At 39.2% G+C, this 15,207-nt stretch overlaps 2 protein-coding genes across 2 annotated transcripts; one reads left to right on the forward strand and one right to left on the reverse strand.

The window, feature by feature from the left end:
• Window positions 1–1,328: 1,328 nt before the first annotated feature.
• Window positions 1,329–14,268, forward strand: LOC131310629 (ATP-dependent Clp protease adapter protein CLPS1, chloroplastic-like). Its single transcript, XM_058337761.1, has 3 exons — window positions 1,329–1,567; window positions 10,762–10,909; window positions 13,834–14,268. The coding sequence occupies exons 1-3, from the start codon at window positions 1,504–1,506 to the stop codon at window positions 14,093–14,095; spliced, it is 474 nt and encodes a 157-aa protein (XP_058193744.1). The 5' UTR covers window positions 1,329–1,503; the 3' UTR covers window positions 14,096–14,268.
• LOC131310628 (uncharacterized) lies at window positions 2,254–5,395 on the reverse strand. The gene is made up of 2 exons (XM_058337760.1): window positions 3,194–5,395; window positions 2,254–3,106 (listed from the first exon to the last, which is right to left on the reverse strand). Exon 1 carries the CDS (start codon window positions 5,199–5,201, stop codon window positions 3,402–3,404), a length of 1,800 nt encoding a protein of 599 aa, XP_058193743.1. The 5' UTR covers window positions 5,202–5,395; the 3' UTR covers window positions 2,254–3,106; window positions 3,194–3,401.
• Window positions 14,269–15,207: the final 939 nt, after the last annotated feature.

The raw sequence follows: 15,207 nt of genomic DNA on the forward strand, positions 1-15,207 counted from the left end.
TTTTAAAAATGCAATTTCAAGCTCAAAAATTATGGGTTTATTGAAATTTAAAAATATGCAATATGAATCTTGTTTGGATGATCTCGATGAGATCTTTTATACGATGCAAAAAAATATTGAAAAATTATTTTTCATTTACTTTATTTTTGAGTTTGAAAATGTGAAATAAGCTGTTTATTTTTTAAGAAGGTTTCTGGAACGGGGCCTTACTTAAAAAATGAGGACCTTTTTTTAGTTCTGAAACGGGGCCTAAGTGTGTTGAGCCTTTTGAAATGATATGATTACGATTGACCTGTCAAAACAAAAAAAATGGTGTTATATAATAGTTCTAGTTCCTTGAACCTATTGTACTAGTTAACATAATGTGGAAATTAATTTTAGGGTTCATCTTGAACGAAAGTACTTTTATATTTAATTCAAAAATTACATACCTTTTCGTAAGGAACACTTAAAAAGAAATCGAAGGAGTATGTATTTGTAAAGTGCTTGCATGGTTTCATTTTGGATTTGACGAAGGCAGAGAAACATAGTTTCATTTTGGATTTGCTGAAATGAATTTTCCTGCTTCCCCTTTTTGTTGTTTTAGCTTTCATTCCAACCTGACAGAAGCAAATCCAAAACAATGGTGCTAGTACCACACTAAAATTCACACCCATCACTTACATGAGTGGTGGATCCCACACACACTACACACTCTAGTATGTGTATGGGGTCCATCACTCATGTGAGTTTAGGTGTGTCACTGTAATGATTGAATCCAAAATGAACCTATGTTCCTGGTGGGCAAATCCAGAAGCAAACCCCCCTTGTATATAATCCCCACCCGCCCCATGATGAATAGTGACTATCGGCCCAGATTTAACATTGATAAGCCCTGAATTCCACACCACAAACTTTTCAATATAACGTAACTACTTTTTTTTTCTTTTCTTTTTCTGGTGCTTGTATAATCCCAAGAGATTGAGCCTGCGGTCAAGGTCTGAAGCTATTGGTTTTGTCCCTTCTAAGGTATTAGTGTGGAAATCGACCTTGTTCGTTTTAGTTTTTGGATTCTCTCTCAGCGCACGTTCTTTAATAAATTTTCTTTCAATTATTACTCTCATTTCTCTCTTTATTTCTTCCCACTCAAAATCCAAAATGCAAAATCTAAAAACCAAAATGAACAAGGTCAAGTTTGGTTCTTCCTAAGGTTAGCCTCGAAACCTTTTGGAGAGGTTTCTTTACTTCAAGGTGCTGAAATTAGTCGAGATGCTAGCACAGACAGCTGGTTATAAAAAAAAAATTTTAACTGGTTATACAAAAAAAAAAGAGAAACTAATACCAGCATAAAAATAGGACAAAATATCTCATACCACTAGAACAAAATAAGAAAATCCCATGGCTCTAGGAATTCAGAAAGTCTACTTTAACGAAAAAATGCTGTAGATTTTTTATTTGCTTTTGTTGGGGCAACCAAAACAAAGCATTGTGTTGGTTGGGAAGAGAGTGGAAGACGAGGGGGCTATGGACACTGCCATTTGCGGCCGAGTCGCTCTCTCCCCCAATCCAGTCTTCCACCCTAAACCAGGTCTCTCTCTCTCTCTCTCTCTCTCTCTCTCTCTCTCTCTCTCTCTCTGTATATATAGTTATATGTTTGTGTAGCACAGATATGAATAGAGATTGAGCGATTTGTTTTACAATTGCATATTCTGATTTTTCTTCGATATTTGAATTCTTGAATATGAACTGGGTCTGCCAAGATTTGGACCAAAAGTTTGAAAGTATTAGGCTTTCTTAATTTCAATAGATTCCACTAAATACTAGTTCCCATGTGAATTTTGGGCAAAGAATAGAATACCACTGCTTCTTGGGTTGAGGTTAGCAGGACTGACTATTCTATATTTTGGGGTGCTTTGGGTTAGGAACGATGATGAGCTGAGAAAAATGTTAACTTTAAGATGAAGAGATTTTGGTTTGTCGCCTATAAGCTGTACACATCTAAATAATGCTGTTCATATTCCTAATTACCGTCAGAAGTTTCAAACTTTATATGTTGCTCATGTTACATTAACTCGGGTGCGGGTGTCAAGTCTGGCTATGTGTCCAACAGATTCATCTAGTTTTCATCTCAAGGACACGGTAACATGACAGAACATTCAGATTTGATATTCCTTATTCCTTAGTATGTTTCTTTTATGTTCTAGGAGAAATGAATCTCACTAGGTGCCTTGGGCATTGCATATTCATACTGTAGGAGTTCTATGCACGGCTCATGGTAAATTTTCAATGTTCTAAAAAGCGCTCGGCGCTAGGCGGGCGGCCGACCACCTTCAAGCTTCGAGACCCATTAATCGGCCATTAATCGCCTTTTAGCAATTAGTCGGGTTTTTTTTTTTTTTTTTTTATTTATAAATATTCTACAACCTCCCTAGAGTCCCTGACATTAATAATCACAGTTTTTCTAGTTTATGTGATATATCTTCTCTCCCAAAAAATTTCTTAGTTCTCTTTGGCTATCGGATACTCAATGTTAACACTTCTCTACATTTCAAATATAGAGACATAGAAGTTCAATATTCATAGTTCAAACCAAATAAAATCAAGTATGGAAAATTACTAGTCAATTACAAACTTCAACGTTCAAACCAAATGAAAACAAGTACGGAAAATTACTAGTCAATTACAAATTTCAACGTTCAAACCAAATGAAATCAAGTACGAAATTATTAGTCAATTACTCATCCTCTTCTTCTCCATATCCATGCATAACTTCTTCTCCATCGGACTCACACTCAAAATCCTCATCTACCTCCTCTTCGGTATCATCCTCCGACACAAAATCTTCCTCATGTAGTTCTCGTACTCCAATATTTCTAGTAGTCCTTCTAGGTTGAAGGACTTCATCCGCTCCCGTAGCTTCCCCAATTACCTCCCATGTAAGTCCCGAAACCGGGTCAACTTCCTCGTCACCACCTTCAACTAGCCATCCTTGTGCATTTGTTGATTCTTTAGTACGTAATACATCCTTCCCATTTCTTTTATTGTTGATGAGTTTGGCATTGAATTGGACATAGACTAGATTGTTCAACCTTGTCGCATCTAGTCTATTCCTTTTCTTTGTATGTATCTATACAAAAAAAATCTTCAGTTAATATAATTTCTTATGCATATATATACAAAGAAAGAGAGAGAGAGAGTGCGTGTATGTACTTACTCCCTCAAAAGTGCTCCAATTTCTCTCACACCCCGATGAACTTGAAGTCAAAGAGAGAATTCGAGTGGCCATTCTTTTCAAATTGGGTGTATGATTGCCATAGTTAGACCACCATCCAACTAGTCATGAGAGAAAGCACACAAAAAAATAGTACTAAGTAACTAAGTAACTTAGCAAAAAGAATAATACTAAGAAGGAAAGTAACTACTTATTTACCCGGATCATAAGAGTCATTGTTCGTCGCACATCCCATTGCGGCTAATGGTCTTCCAAATCCACCTTCTTTGTTCTTGTACTTCAACAACTCTCGATTGATGACTTCATCTTGAACATTGACATCATCGGGAAAGAAAGCTTCAACACAAGTAAGAACCCCATCCATAATGATAGGATCATCTTGAATGGTAGAATTGTTGAAGAAGTAAAAAGGATTCAAAAAGTAAGCTGTCAAATGCAATGCACTATCTAGCCGACCCTTAGCTTTCCCATCAATGACATCTAGTATTGGCCGGTAGTTAGTCTCAACTTGCTTGTATGCCGCTTTGATATCTTCTTTTGCTTTTGTGAGCTCTCCATATACAAAGCCCATTGAGGGCTTACGATCCCCATCAACAAGTCGAAGAACTATCACCAACGGACCAAACACTTTCAAGCATAAGGTTACGCCATTCCAAAATGCCTGACTCATCACGGTAGCATATGCCGTTTTTCCCTTTGGGCTCTTAGCCCATTTACTCTCACCCCATGCATTGCTACTAAACATCGCTCGCAATTCTTGTTTCTTTTCCATCAAACTTTGTAAAGTCAAGAATGATGTAGCAAATCGAGTAACACCCGGCCTCACTATGTCTCTCTTCTTCGTATATTTTCTCATCATCGCCAATGTATTATGATGAGCATAAACAAATATAGTGAACGCTTTGGCCTTGTCAATAGTTGCTTTAAACTTGGATTGCTTACCAATTCCTTCAAGCATGAGGTTAATTGTGTGGGTGCCACATGAGGTCCAAAATATGTTAGGCCTCTTGATCTTTAGCAAATCTGCCGCGGCCATATTGTTGGATGCGTTGTCCGTCACTACTTGAACTACATTTTGTGCCCCAATATCTTCAATGAACTTGTCAACATAGTCAAAGATATACACCCCCGTGTGTGACGCCTCTGAATCTTCCTTTGAAGAAAGAAAACAAGTCCCTTGCTTACAATTAACGCACAAGTTCATAATGCTTCTCCTTTTTCGGTCTGTCCAAGCATCTGTCATGATAGAGCAACCTGTCGAAGCCCACTCTTCTTCTTGCTTTTTGAGTAATGTTTTGGTTCTCTCCACCTCCTCCTTCAACAATGGTTCCCTTAGTTGGTATTGGCTTGGAGGTTGGTATCCCGGGCCAAATAGACCAACTGCTTCAACAAAACGTTTGAAGCTATCATTGTCTATGGCATGAAATGGAATGCCGGCTTCGTACACCCATCGAGCCAAGTATTGACTCACTTTATGACTCTTCTCCTTCCAAAAGCTATCATTTATGTTTGGTTGTCTCATCTTCTTAAATCCACTCGTGTCAGAAGAATCGGGATTGATATCTGTATATCTATCCATGGGACCAAGAACATAGGGCCTCTTCTTTGATCCCACCGCCACATTTTCAATCTCATCACCTTCGGATTCATCACCTACTATATTCACTTCCTCCCTAATTTCCAAGGCTGCTTTCTTCTTGTTTTTTTTCTTAGCTGCATTATCATCAATTGCCTTCTTACACTTTAATATATCTTCCTTGCTTGCCTTAATGCATGAGGCAACATCTCCCCTAATTTGAGCTATGTGTCTTTTCATCCTACTAACCCCACCAGTATACTGATTCCCACACAAAAGGCATTGTAGGCGGTCCTTATTGCTAGGATCCACAATAACTCCATAATCCCATCCAACATCAACTGAATTTCTTTTCAATAGCGGCGCAGAATTAGAGGCCTCCGAAGATGGAATATGAGTGGGATTCATTGACATTTTATATCAGTATAGACTACACCAGTAACACACACACAAAAAAAAATACAGTCAATACAGTCAATACACATCAGTAGATTAAAAAAAATTACTACACTTTGTTTTAACTTTTAAGTTTTAAGATTAACAATGCAGTCAATACTCAATAGTCAATAGTCAATACTACACTTCTGTTTTAAGATTAAAAAAAAAAAAAAAAATTCTCCACATGGCCACTGTCCACAGTCCAGTCGTGGCCATATATACCATGGACTTTCAAAATAGAAACAGAAATTACGAGAGAGAGAGACTGTGAGAGAGAGAGAGATCATACGAGGGAGAGAAACTGTGAGAGAGAGATCATACGATCGAGAGAGAGGGATCGAGAGAGAGAGAGAGAGAGAGAGAGAGAGAGAGAGAGAGAGAGAGATTACAGCAGTGCGGCGGTGATGGCAGACGGCGGCGATGGCAGAAGGCGGCGACTTCACAGCCGACGGCGACTTCACAGTCGGCGGCGACTTCACTCGAAGTCCAAGATCGTCGATCGATCGACTGGAATGAAGACCTAAAGGCTAAAAGTGTAGCCGAAGCCCCTTTAACCTGGTAAAAAATATAACAGTTACCCCCTTTCATTTTCCAAAAATACTGATTTTACCCCGATTAATCGCCTTCTAACCGATTAATCGCCTTCTAACGATTAATCGACTAAGCGCCGATTAACCGCCGACCGATTAATCGCCGGTTAATCGCCGACGAACGCCGATTAACCGGCCGACCGCCAAATCGATCCGCCTAGGCATTAATCTCATCGGAGAGGGCAAAATTCCGATTAATCGCCGATTAATGGGCGATTAATCCCGCCTTTTAGAACACTGTAAATTTTATTTTATTTTTTGAACCAGGCTCATGGTAAATTTGAATTGCAAAATAAACTTGCTCAGCGGATGTCCACCTAAACTTGGTGGGTGAGGATATCATAACCTTTTCTGAGTTTCGAGTGTCTGATACAAGTATTAATACATTTGAAATACTTTGCAGCATTAATAAGAAATGGTCTTGGTCATACCTGGATCTTTATCTTGACTTAAGGGACAAACGGATTGGTTTGGTAACGGACAAAGTGGCACTTAAAGCTCCAAGAGTCCTTATAAAGTAGTGCTTTATCCATCATTCTTGTTAGATAAGCTGATCTTTATAAACCAAACCAAATCAAACCGAGTCTTAAGTCCCAATCACTTGGGGTCGGCTATATGAATCATTTTCTTCCATTGAGCTCTGTCAAGAGCCATTTATTCACACAAACCTACTATACTCATATCGTTGCGTACCACAGCATCTAATGTCAATTTAGGTCTACCCCTCCCCGTAGCATTGCTACCCAAAGCTATCATATCTGCTCTCTTAACTACTGCATCTCCTGGTCTACGGTAGACGTGCCCAAACTATCTTAGCCTATTTTCCCTCAATTTCTCTTCTATGGGTGCTACACCTATAATCTCACGAACCGTTTCATTTCTAATCCTATCTCTTCTAGTCTTACCACACATCCACCTCAACATTCTCATTTCTGCTACACTCATCTTGTTCACCTGTTGTTTCTTAATAGGCCAGCATTTTGTCCCGTAAAGTATCGCTGGTCTAATGGCAGCTCCATAGAATTTTTCCTTCAATTTTATGGGTACCCTCTTGTCACACAGTACACCAGTAGCGCTCCCCCACTTGAGCCACCCCACTTGAATCCTATGGGTCACATCATCGGCAATCTCTCCATCACTATTAATGAGTGATCCTAAGTATCTAAAATGATCACTCTTAGGTATCTCCTGGTCTTGGATCATCACTCTTTCTTCGTGCGCACTGCTGGTACCACTAAACTTGCACACCATGTACTCAATTTTACTCCTACTTATTCGAAAACCCTTTGACTCTAATGCTTTCCTCCAAATTTCTAGTTTCGTATTAACACCTCTAGCGGTCTCATCTACGAGGACAATGTCATCTGCAAACATCATACACCATGGGATATCCTCCTGAAATTGTCTAGTCAATACATCCATAACTAAGGCAAAAAGGTACAGGCTCAGGGCTGACCTTTGTTGCAATCCTACAGTAATTGGGAATTCACTCGTTTCCCCTACTGGTGATCGAATGGTAGTGACGGCACCTTCGTACATGTCTCTAATCACCTCGATATACCCTTTGGTCACTCCCTTTCTCTCCAGAACCCACCATATGATGTCTCTAGGCACCCTATCATAAGCCTTTTCTAAGTCTATGAAAACCATATGGAGATCTTTCTTCTTTGCTTTATGTTTTTCTACCATTCTCCTTAATAAGTGTATAACTTCCATGGTTGATCTTCCGGGCATGAACCCAAACTGCTTCTCTGACACCGTAGTCACCATCCTCGAGCGATGCTTAATAACTCTTTCCCACAACTTCATTGTATGACTCATCAATTTAATACCTCTATAGTTGTTGCAGCTTTAGATATCCCCTTTATTCTTATAGATAGGTACTAGAGTGCTCCTTCTCCACTCGTCGGGCATCTTCCTCGTCATAATTATCTTGTTAAACAATTTCGTCAATCAAGTCACCCCCAGGTCACCTAGACTTTTCCACACTTCAATAGGGATACCATCTGGTCCTAAGGCCTTACCCGGTTTCATCCTTTTCAAAGCTTTGGTTACTTCGAACTTTTGTATTCTCCAATAAAATTCATATTCTATATTCTCGCCAGGTACATACTCTTCCTCCCCACCAAAACCTCCTTCATGTTTCTCATTTAACAACTTCTCGAAATACGACTTCCATCTATCCCGGATCGCCTTGTCTTTTACCAACACCACCGAATTAATAACTTTTATACACTTAACTTGAGAAACGTCTTTAGCCCTCATTTCTCGCAACTTGGCAATTTTATAAATAACCTTTTCTCCATCTTTACTATCGAGTCTAGCGTAGAAATTCTCATAGGCTTTCAACTTAGCATCCTTGCTAGCTTGCTTATAACCCTGAAAATTTTCCTCATTCCGGTCCTTTTGCCACTTTTTAAAGCACTCCTTGGCTTTTATCTTGGTTTGAACCTCGTCATTTTACCATCATGTCTCCTTAGAGATTGGACCTTTTCCCTTCGACTCCCCGAGAACTTCTCTCGATATTCTTCTAATACCGTTAGCTATGGTATTCCACATATTGTCACTATCTCCTTCCATTCCCCACTGTACTTCTTGAGACATTCTTTCCTTGAATACCTCTAGTTTCTCCCCTCCTAGGCCCTACCATTTAGTTCGTGGGCTTCTAGTTTCCTTCCTCCTTTTAATATCTAACACAAAAAGTCTATGTTGTGCCACTAGACACTCTTCGGGAATAACCTTACAATCCTTACATGTCAAGCGGTTTGCACCTCTAGCAAGGAAGTAGTCAATTTGGCTTCTATTGGCTCCGCTCTTAAAGTTAATTAAATGCTCTTCTCGCTTCCTATAGAGGGTATTTCCCACTATAACGTCAAAAGCTACTGCAAAATCTAAAATCCTTCGACCACCTTCGTTAAGGTCACCAAAACCAAAGCCACTATGCACCTTCTCATACCCTTACTTATGCACTCCCACATGACCATTGAAATCGCCTCCTATAAATAGCTTCTCCCCAAGAGGTATATTTTGAACCACGTCATCCATCTGCTCCCAGAATTGCTCTTTAGTGAGATCATCCAAACCTACTTGGGGTGCGTAAGCACTAATAATATTAGCTATGCTCCCTCCAATCACAAGCTTAACTAAAATAATCCGATCTCCTTTCCTCGTGACTGTAACTACCGAATCTTTTAAGTGTTTATCTACTACGATACCTATTCCATTTCTATGTCTATTCTTACCCGTATAGTAGAGCTTATAACCTGTGTTCTCTATTTCCCTAGCTTTCTTCCCTACCCACTTAGTTTCCTGAAGACAAGCTATACTAATCTTCCTCCTGGGCTAGGTTCTTTACCCGTGCTCGTCCAGGTACACACGGGAACCCTTGCTCACTTATCACCACACCCGGGTGCCGGTGTGGCGCCCCTTGCTCATTTTTCGAAGCACCCGAAGGCAGGCACAACGCGTCGCTTAAAGGGAACGTCCTAGCATGTTTCGTTATCATATTTGGATTCATGTCATAGAGATCTGACGGGTTTTTTTACATGCTGGCTGTCAGCTACCTAACGCACAACCCTCCTCCTTTATCCGGGCTTGGGCCGGCTAGGGAATAAAGATAAGGCTCTAAGCACAAACCAGGCAGAGTTAAGTTGATATATATATGCACACACACACAGAATATGTTCTACTCGTAAAAGGACAAGATCGAAGTCCCTTAGTTGCTCAAAGTGGGAACGGGAGTGAGAGCAGACGCAGAAGCACGGGAGCGGGGGTATGTAGAAGATCCTAAGTTGGGAGCGCCGAAAGGAGCGTGTATACAAGTATGTATTACATAAACATGAGTGATAAAAGACGGCCCAATATAGGTTTTATATCAAATTTATGGGCTAAACACATAGACAAGTCAAATACGAGACGAGAGTCCTAAATCTCTTTACTTCTTTTCTCTCTTTCTTCTTCCTTGCATATGTTTGCAAAGAGAAGTCCAAATTTCCTCCTTGAAGTTTGTGTGGAAGCTCCCATCCTATTTAGGAGCACGCTCCCATCTCGATGGGAGCCAGACGGGAGCGCCAATTACAGCTCCCATCATGGGAGCACCCTCGCTTTAGAAGCTCCTGACAACTAAGTCACCCCTAGACCGTCATGACTTGTATAAATTAAGCTTCACACTATAAATGCTTGTATATCATTCCAAATAATGCATAAATGAGGTTCCATTTCAATTAAAAACATATTTCATTGGCATTCGCACAATTGTGATGATCTCTGCAACTGTTTTTTTCGTCTCCTGGTCAAGGATAGATTTTTGTCTTATTTACAGGCCAGAGTTTATCCTATTTGCACCTTATGATTACTTTTTCATTGGTTTGCCAACAAAGGAACAATCGAGTTAATTAGTACCGTGTTATTTGCTCTGTTCTAAAAATTGGTATAGGTGGCTGAGTAGTTGGCACCTAAGTGCTAGACGGGGGTCCAACGCGTAGATAAAAATCAGCCTAGGCGCCGATTAGTCGACCGCCTAGGAAGCTAGTCGGCCTCTAGGCGCTAGATGCCTCTCTTCTGGCCGACTAGTGCCTAGCAACTTTTAGAACACTGACTTATTTGGAAGTTTGTATATTGTTAATTCTCTTTTATATGAGCTTCTGAAGATGATGTATTCTTCTTCCTTAAAATATTCGAAATTACCAATACTCAGCAAGTTAGCAATATATGCTTCCTCAGGTTTGCTTCTTTCATCAATGGACAGTTTTTCTCAAGCGAAACAAGATGATATCCCGCCCTCATTCTCCTTTTAACTGACATTCTTGTATTGGACCCACGTGTTTTCTGATGAGTTTTTTTCTTCCTTTTTTCCCTAGGTAGATGAAATCTTGCTTCACTCTTGTGTCTGTGTAATATGACAATTCCTTGTATGCCTGGTATTTGATTAATGACTTGTATGGCAGGTGATAAATATGCTCTCCATAAGCAATGCACAAACCGGAGCTTTTTTTGGTCAGTACCAGCCGCTGCAGCGGGGAAAGGTGGTGGTGTTTTGGACATACCAACCAGAGAGAAAACAAAACCTGGTCGCGAAGCTGAATTTGGTGTGAGGTATGGATAGTGGAAGGTCATTTCCACATTATAATTAAGTTATATAAACTGAGCTAAGACCTTGATGTAAATAGGATGGTGGTTTGGGTCCAAGTATCGTACCACAAGGATCAAAAGGCTATGTTTTATTATTTTAAAAAAATCAATTCTCAATTCAACTCAGAAAAATATTAGTGGTTTTTAGTTTATCTAACAAATGTAAACCAAGAAGATTAATAATTGCTGAGTTGAATTTCAAAGGTTGAGAAGGTCTTAGGGTTTCACTTCCATCCTAACTTCAAAATACCAAGTTATTGTACCAATTTAGAAATTGAATAACCAAAATGATTAAGACCTGTTATGTAGCTCTAATGGTGTCAACAAGAAATTACATGCAATTGAATTCCGAGAATAATCTGTCTTCATGTTTCATGGTTATGGAAGAATTCCAGTTATGTAGCCCATTGTTACTAGGTTAGGAATTAGTCTACATTGTAAGAGAGGAAGATTAACCACTCATGGTTATGGATGAATCGAATATCGTCATTAGAATCTCCATGGAAAACTCCTTAGATCTCTTCTTTGGGTTGTTCCCTTGCTTCTTTTCGTCTTCTTCAAAGCTTAAACAATGTAAAGCAAAAGGTTTCCTTCTTTAATCTAGGTCAAAATGCATCTTTTGTATTTCTCGGGTAGAAATTACACTCAGCAACCTAATTTTATATTGGGTAGAAACTACATTTAGCAACCTAAACTTCATAAAGTTGATAAATTAGATCATGGACTTCCAAAACTTTGCTTTGACTTGACAGTAGTTTTCAAATCTTCCAAATTCATTTCAAAAATCACCCAGTGAGCTCCAATGATCTACAAGCTTAAAGAGGGCAAAACAAGTAACATATAACCAATATGTAGACCAATACGGCACTAAGTGTAGCTTGGCCGGTCGACATGTAAACATTTCAGTACTTATCAGATAGCGAAGGCGTCTAAGCTGGTCTACTCGTTAATAGAATTATATTTTGTGAAGTGAATATGCCTTCATTATTGAACAATACGTGAAGGAGGATACTAAAGCATAACACAAGCAACGGTTAGATAGACATCATAATAAAGGGCCAATATGCTCCCGTCGTATGGATAAAAACCTTACCATCTGTTAGCTTAGATGGTAGTGTCACCTTTCTGTTTTGGTGTTTTTCTGATTTTTCTGGTTTTTTTCCTCTCTTTTTTGTTTGTTTTTCTTTCTGTTAAGAAAAAGATTTTGTGCATTTTTTGGGGTCTAACTACAATTTCTTATTGAATTAACCAATCAATGAATCAACTTACATGGTATGGTATGTAGGGGGAAGAGCCGGAGAGGCCATTTAACTGTCTTGTTTCAAGAACAATTCTAATTTAACATGAGCAATATGTATATTCTACAAATATAAACCCAAAACTCAAAAAGTGAACAGTTTTTTTTTTTTTTTTCGAGGAAAGGTAAGAAATTCATTGAAAACAAACGGTTATACAGGATAACAAGCAAAACAGGCAAATAACTAAGAGGAAATAGCGGTGATCTACGTAGGGTAGGGAACGGGGTTTTGGGATTGGGCTGAGCCTAGCCATTTGTGTTTGTGCTGAATTTTCAAATTTGGGTATTTCGGCCCTTAGGTTTTGTACTGAGTTGAATGATCTGGGCATTTTAGGTCCATTGGTGTTTCGGGTTTGGTCTGTTTGTTACGGCCTGCCCTAGGTGTTTAGGGCTTTGTCCCTCCAGGTGTTTGTCCAACCTTCGGTTGGATCCCCCTCCCCTCTCCCCCCACTTGATACCCTTATCAAGTTTCTTAATAATATTTTGCTGTTTCAAAAAAAAAAAACACTAAGAGGAAATAGTATGTGCAGTAAGCCGAGGAGTCTGAGCCTGTGGTGCAGCATTGTTCTCCTTGGACATCCCTCATCACCATTATTAGAAGAATCAAAACAAGCTCCATCACACACGACTTACCTACCATATCCATATGTTTGGTCCTAGAAGTCTAACCAAACTCCATAACTGAATCTGTGCAAGCAGAGATGGGTTGCGACTCCTCTGCTGCCTTGTATGTTCAAGTGTAAATGCTTACCTAAATCCTCCTTTGAGGACTTCTTGTCAGCTGTTGGTGCAGAACCTAGGAACCCTTTCTTGACGACACTCTTGAAATACTTTGCCCTTATCAGAAGCCCCATAGCGAAACATACTTGTAGGAATAGAGAATCAATCAATGCCAACATAGTTGAGGAACGCAACGTGTCTCAAAGAAGCTATCTGAATGGAAGAGAGGTGGAGGTTGAAAACAACCCAATACCAAATGGAGAGTTGTGGGCCAGAGAGAACACCAAAAAGGAATTTTATCTTCCAAAATCTGAGTGCCGGAGCATATAGACTGTGGCACAAAAAAACCAGTACAACCACTTGGTTTTGTGGGATTTCTCACTTGTAACACTACAAAACCACACGAACTCAACCCACCAAACCACTGTTCCAAATTCGAGCCCGAGATAATGAAAACTTCTCAATTTTGAACCCTGCGAAAACATTTTTCCTGCGAAAACAGTTTTTGGTCCCAACAACATCAGCTCATTTTATAGTAAGTTTCTCCCTAGAACATCTCGTATTGGATTTCTTTCTTTACTCAGCAGTTGAACTTTTCATCTGTGTAAAAGGTCTAAAACCAACAAGTAATCCAGAGGTGAGGTGAGGTCAGATCATACCTGAGATGAACCAAAATAAATCAGCCCTGAAGAAGCCGCTCGGAATCGTTGTTTGGAGAATAACTGACTCGCAAAGGAGGGGGAACAAGCCCTAAACTACATGTTTTTTTCCAAAACCCTTGGGATGTGCAACAACATTGCTACTTAATGTCCTAGAATTACAAACTTTTATTTAGCTTTTGGTATCATGGTTTTGTTGGTTTCGTTTTCAGGAAATCAAGGAAAATTTCCCCTCCCTATCGAGTCATGCTCCATAATGATGACTACAATAAGAGGGAGTATGTTGTTCAAGTCCTGATGAAGGTCATACCCGGGATGACTGTTGACAATGCCGTCAATATCATGCAAGAGGCACATATTAATGGCCTCTCGGTCGTGATTATATGTGCTCAAGCGGATGCGGAAGAGCACTGCACACAGCTGAGAGGTAATGGCCTTAGGAGCTCGATAGAGCCTGCAAGTGGAGGTTGTTAGACACTCGGTAAAATTTGAATGCGTCCTGTAAAGTTATCTCAGGTCATGTTTTGTGACTCGGTTTATGTGTACATATGCTGAATAACATGGTTGTGGATCATATGTACAATGCTTGTTGAATTAAAACAAGAACATATGTGACAAATAAAACGTAGTCCTAATATTTCAGTGTAGGTTACCCTGTTCTTATGATGATTCGCTGGCTCATCCCTGATTCAGTTGCACAAATAGGTTTTATGATTGGAAAAGAAACGCGAGGAATTGCTCATATATAGATTGCAGTTTTTGTGCAAAATGTTGTTGCAGCATTATGTCAGTGTTGGTATGTTCTTGCTCATATTTAGACACTCTGACATACGTGTGGGTTCCATTCTACCATTAAAATGCGGGGGGGGGGGGGGGGGGGGGGGGGGGGGGGGGGCTGATATTTAGACACTCTGATATGTTCTTGCCGTGGTTTTCAAAATCAGTTGCTTCACTTGCTTTTAGAGTTTCTACTTTCTACCTGGTTGTTGCTAAATTCTGTTTCGATTTCGTTTCTATTATTGGTGTTTATGCTAAATAATTGAGTCAGATTATTCTTTGTGTTTTTATTTAAATTTTTATGCACTTATTATAGTTCTGTGTTGACTTTTATTTTGGATTATCGATTTGTCCCGACGAGAAGAATCTAAAACGTACAAAACTATGATCAAAATCTTTAAAAAGTTTAGTAAAGACAAAAAAAAAAACTGATTTTTTGAATTATTTTGTCTTTATTCAAAAAAAAATTTAGTTTGGTTCATAATTCTTTACTTTTTGGATTTCTTTCGACGATACGAATCAATAATCTACGAATGAAAAAATTTGACACAAAACTAACAAATATGAAAACAAATTGAATAAGGACAAAAAAAAAATCTAGCTCAATTATTTAGCCAAAGCACCCAGTTTGGTTAGATTCATACTGACTTTTATGGGTTGGCCGTTCGCTTCGGCAAAAATAGTCTAAAAAATAAAAGATTACCACCAAAAACAAAAATAATTCACAATAAACCCAAACAGCTCTCTCTTTTTTTATCTTTATGTGGCCTTATTTAAACTCTTTTCAACCCTGGTGTGCATTTTTATGT

Source organism: Rhododendron vialii, chromosome 12a, assembly GCF_030253575.1.
Source record: "Rhododendron vialii isolate Sample 1 chromosome 12a, ASM3025357v1".
Lineage (NCBI taxonomy): Eukaryota > Viridiplantae > Streptophyta > Magnoliopsida > Ericales > Ericaceae > Rhododendron > Rhododendron vialii.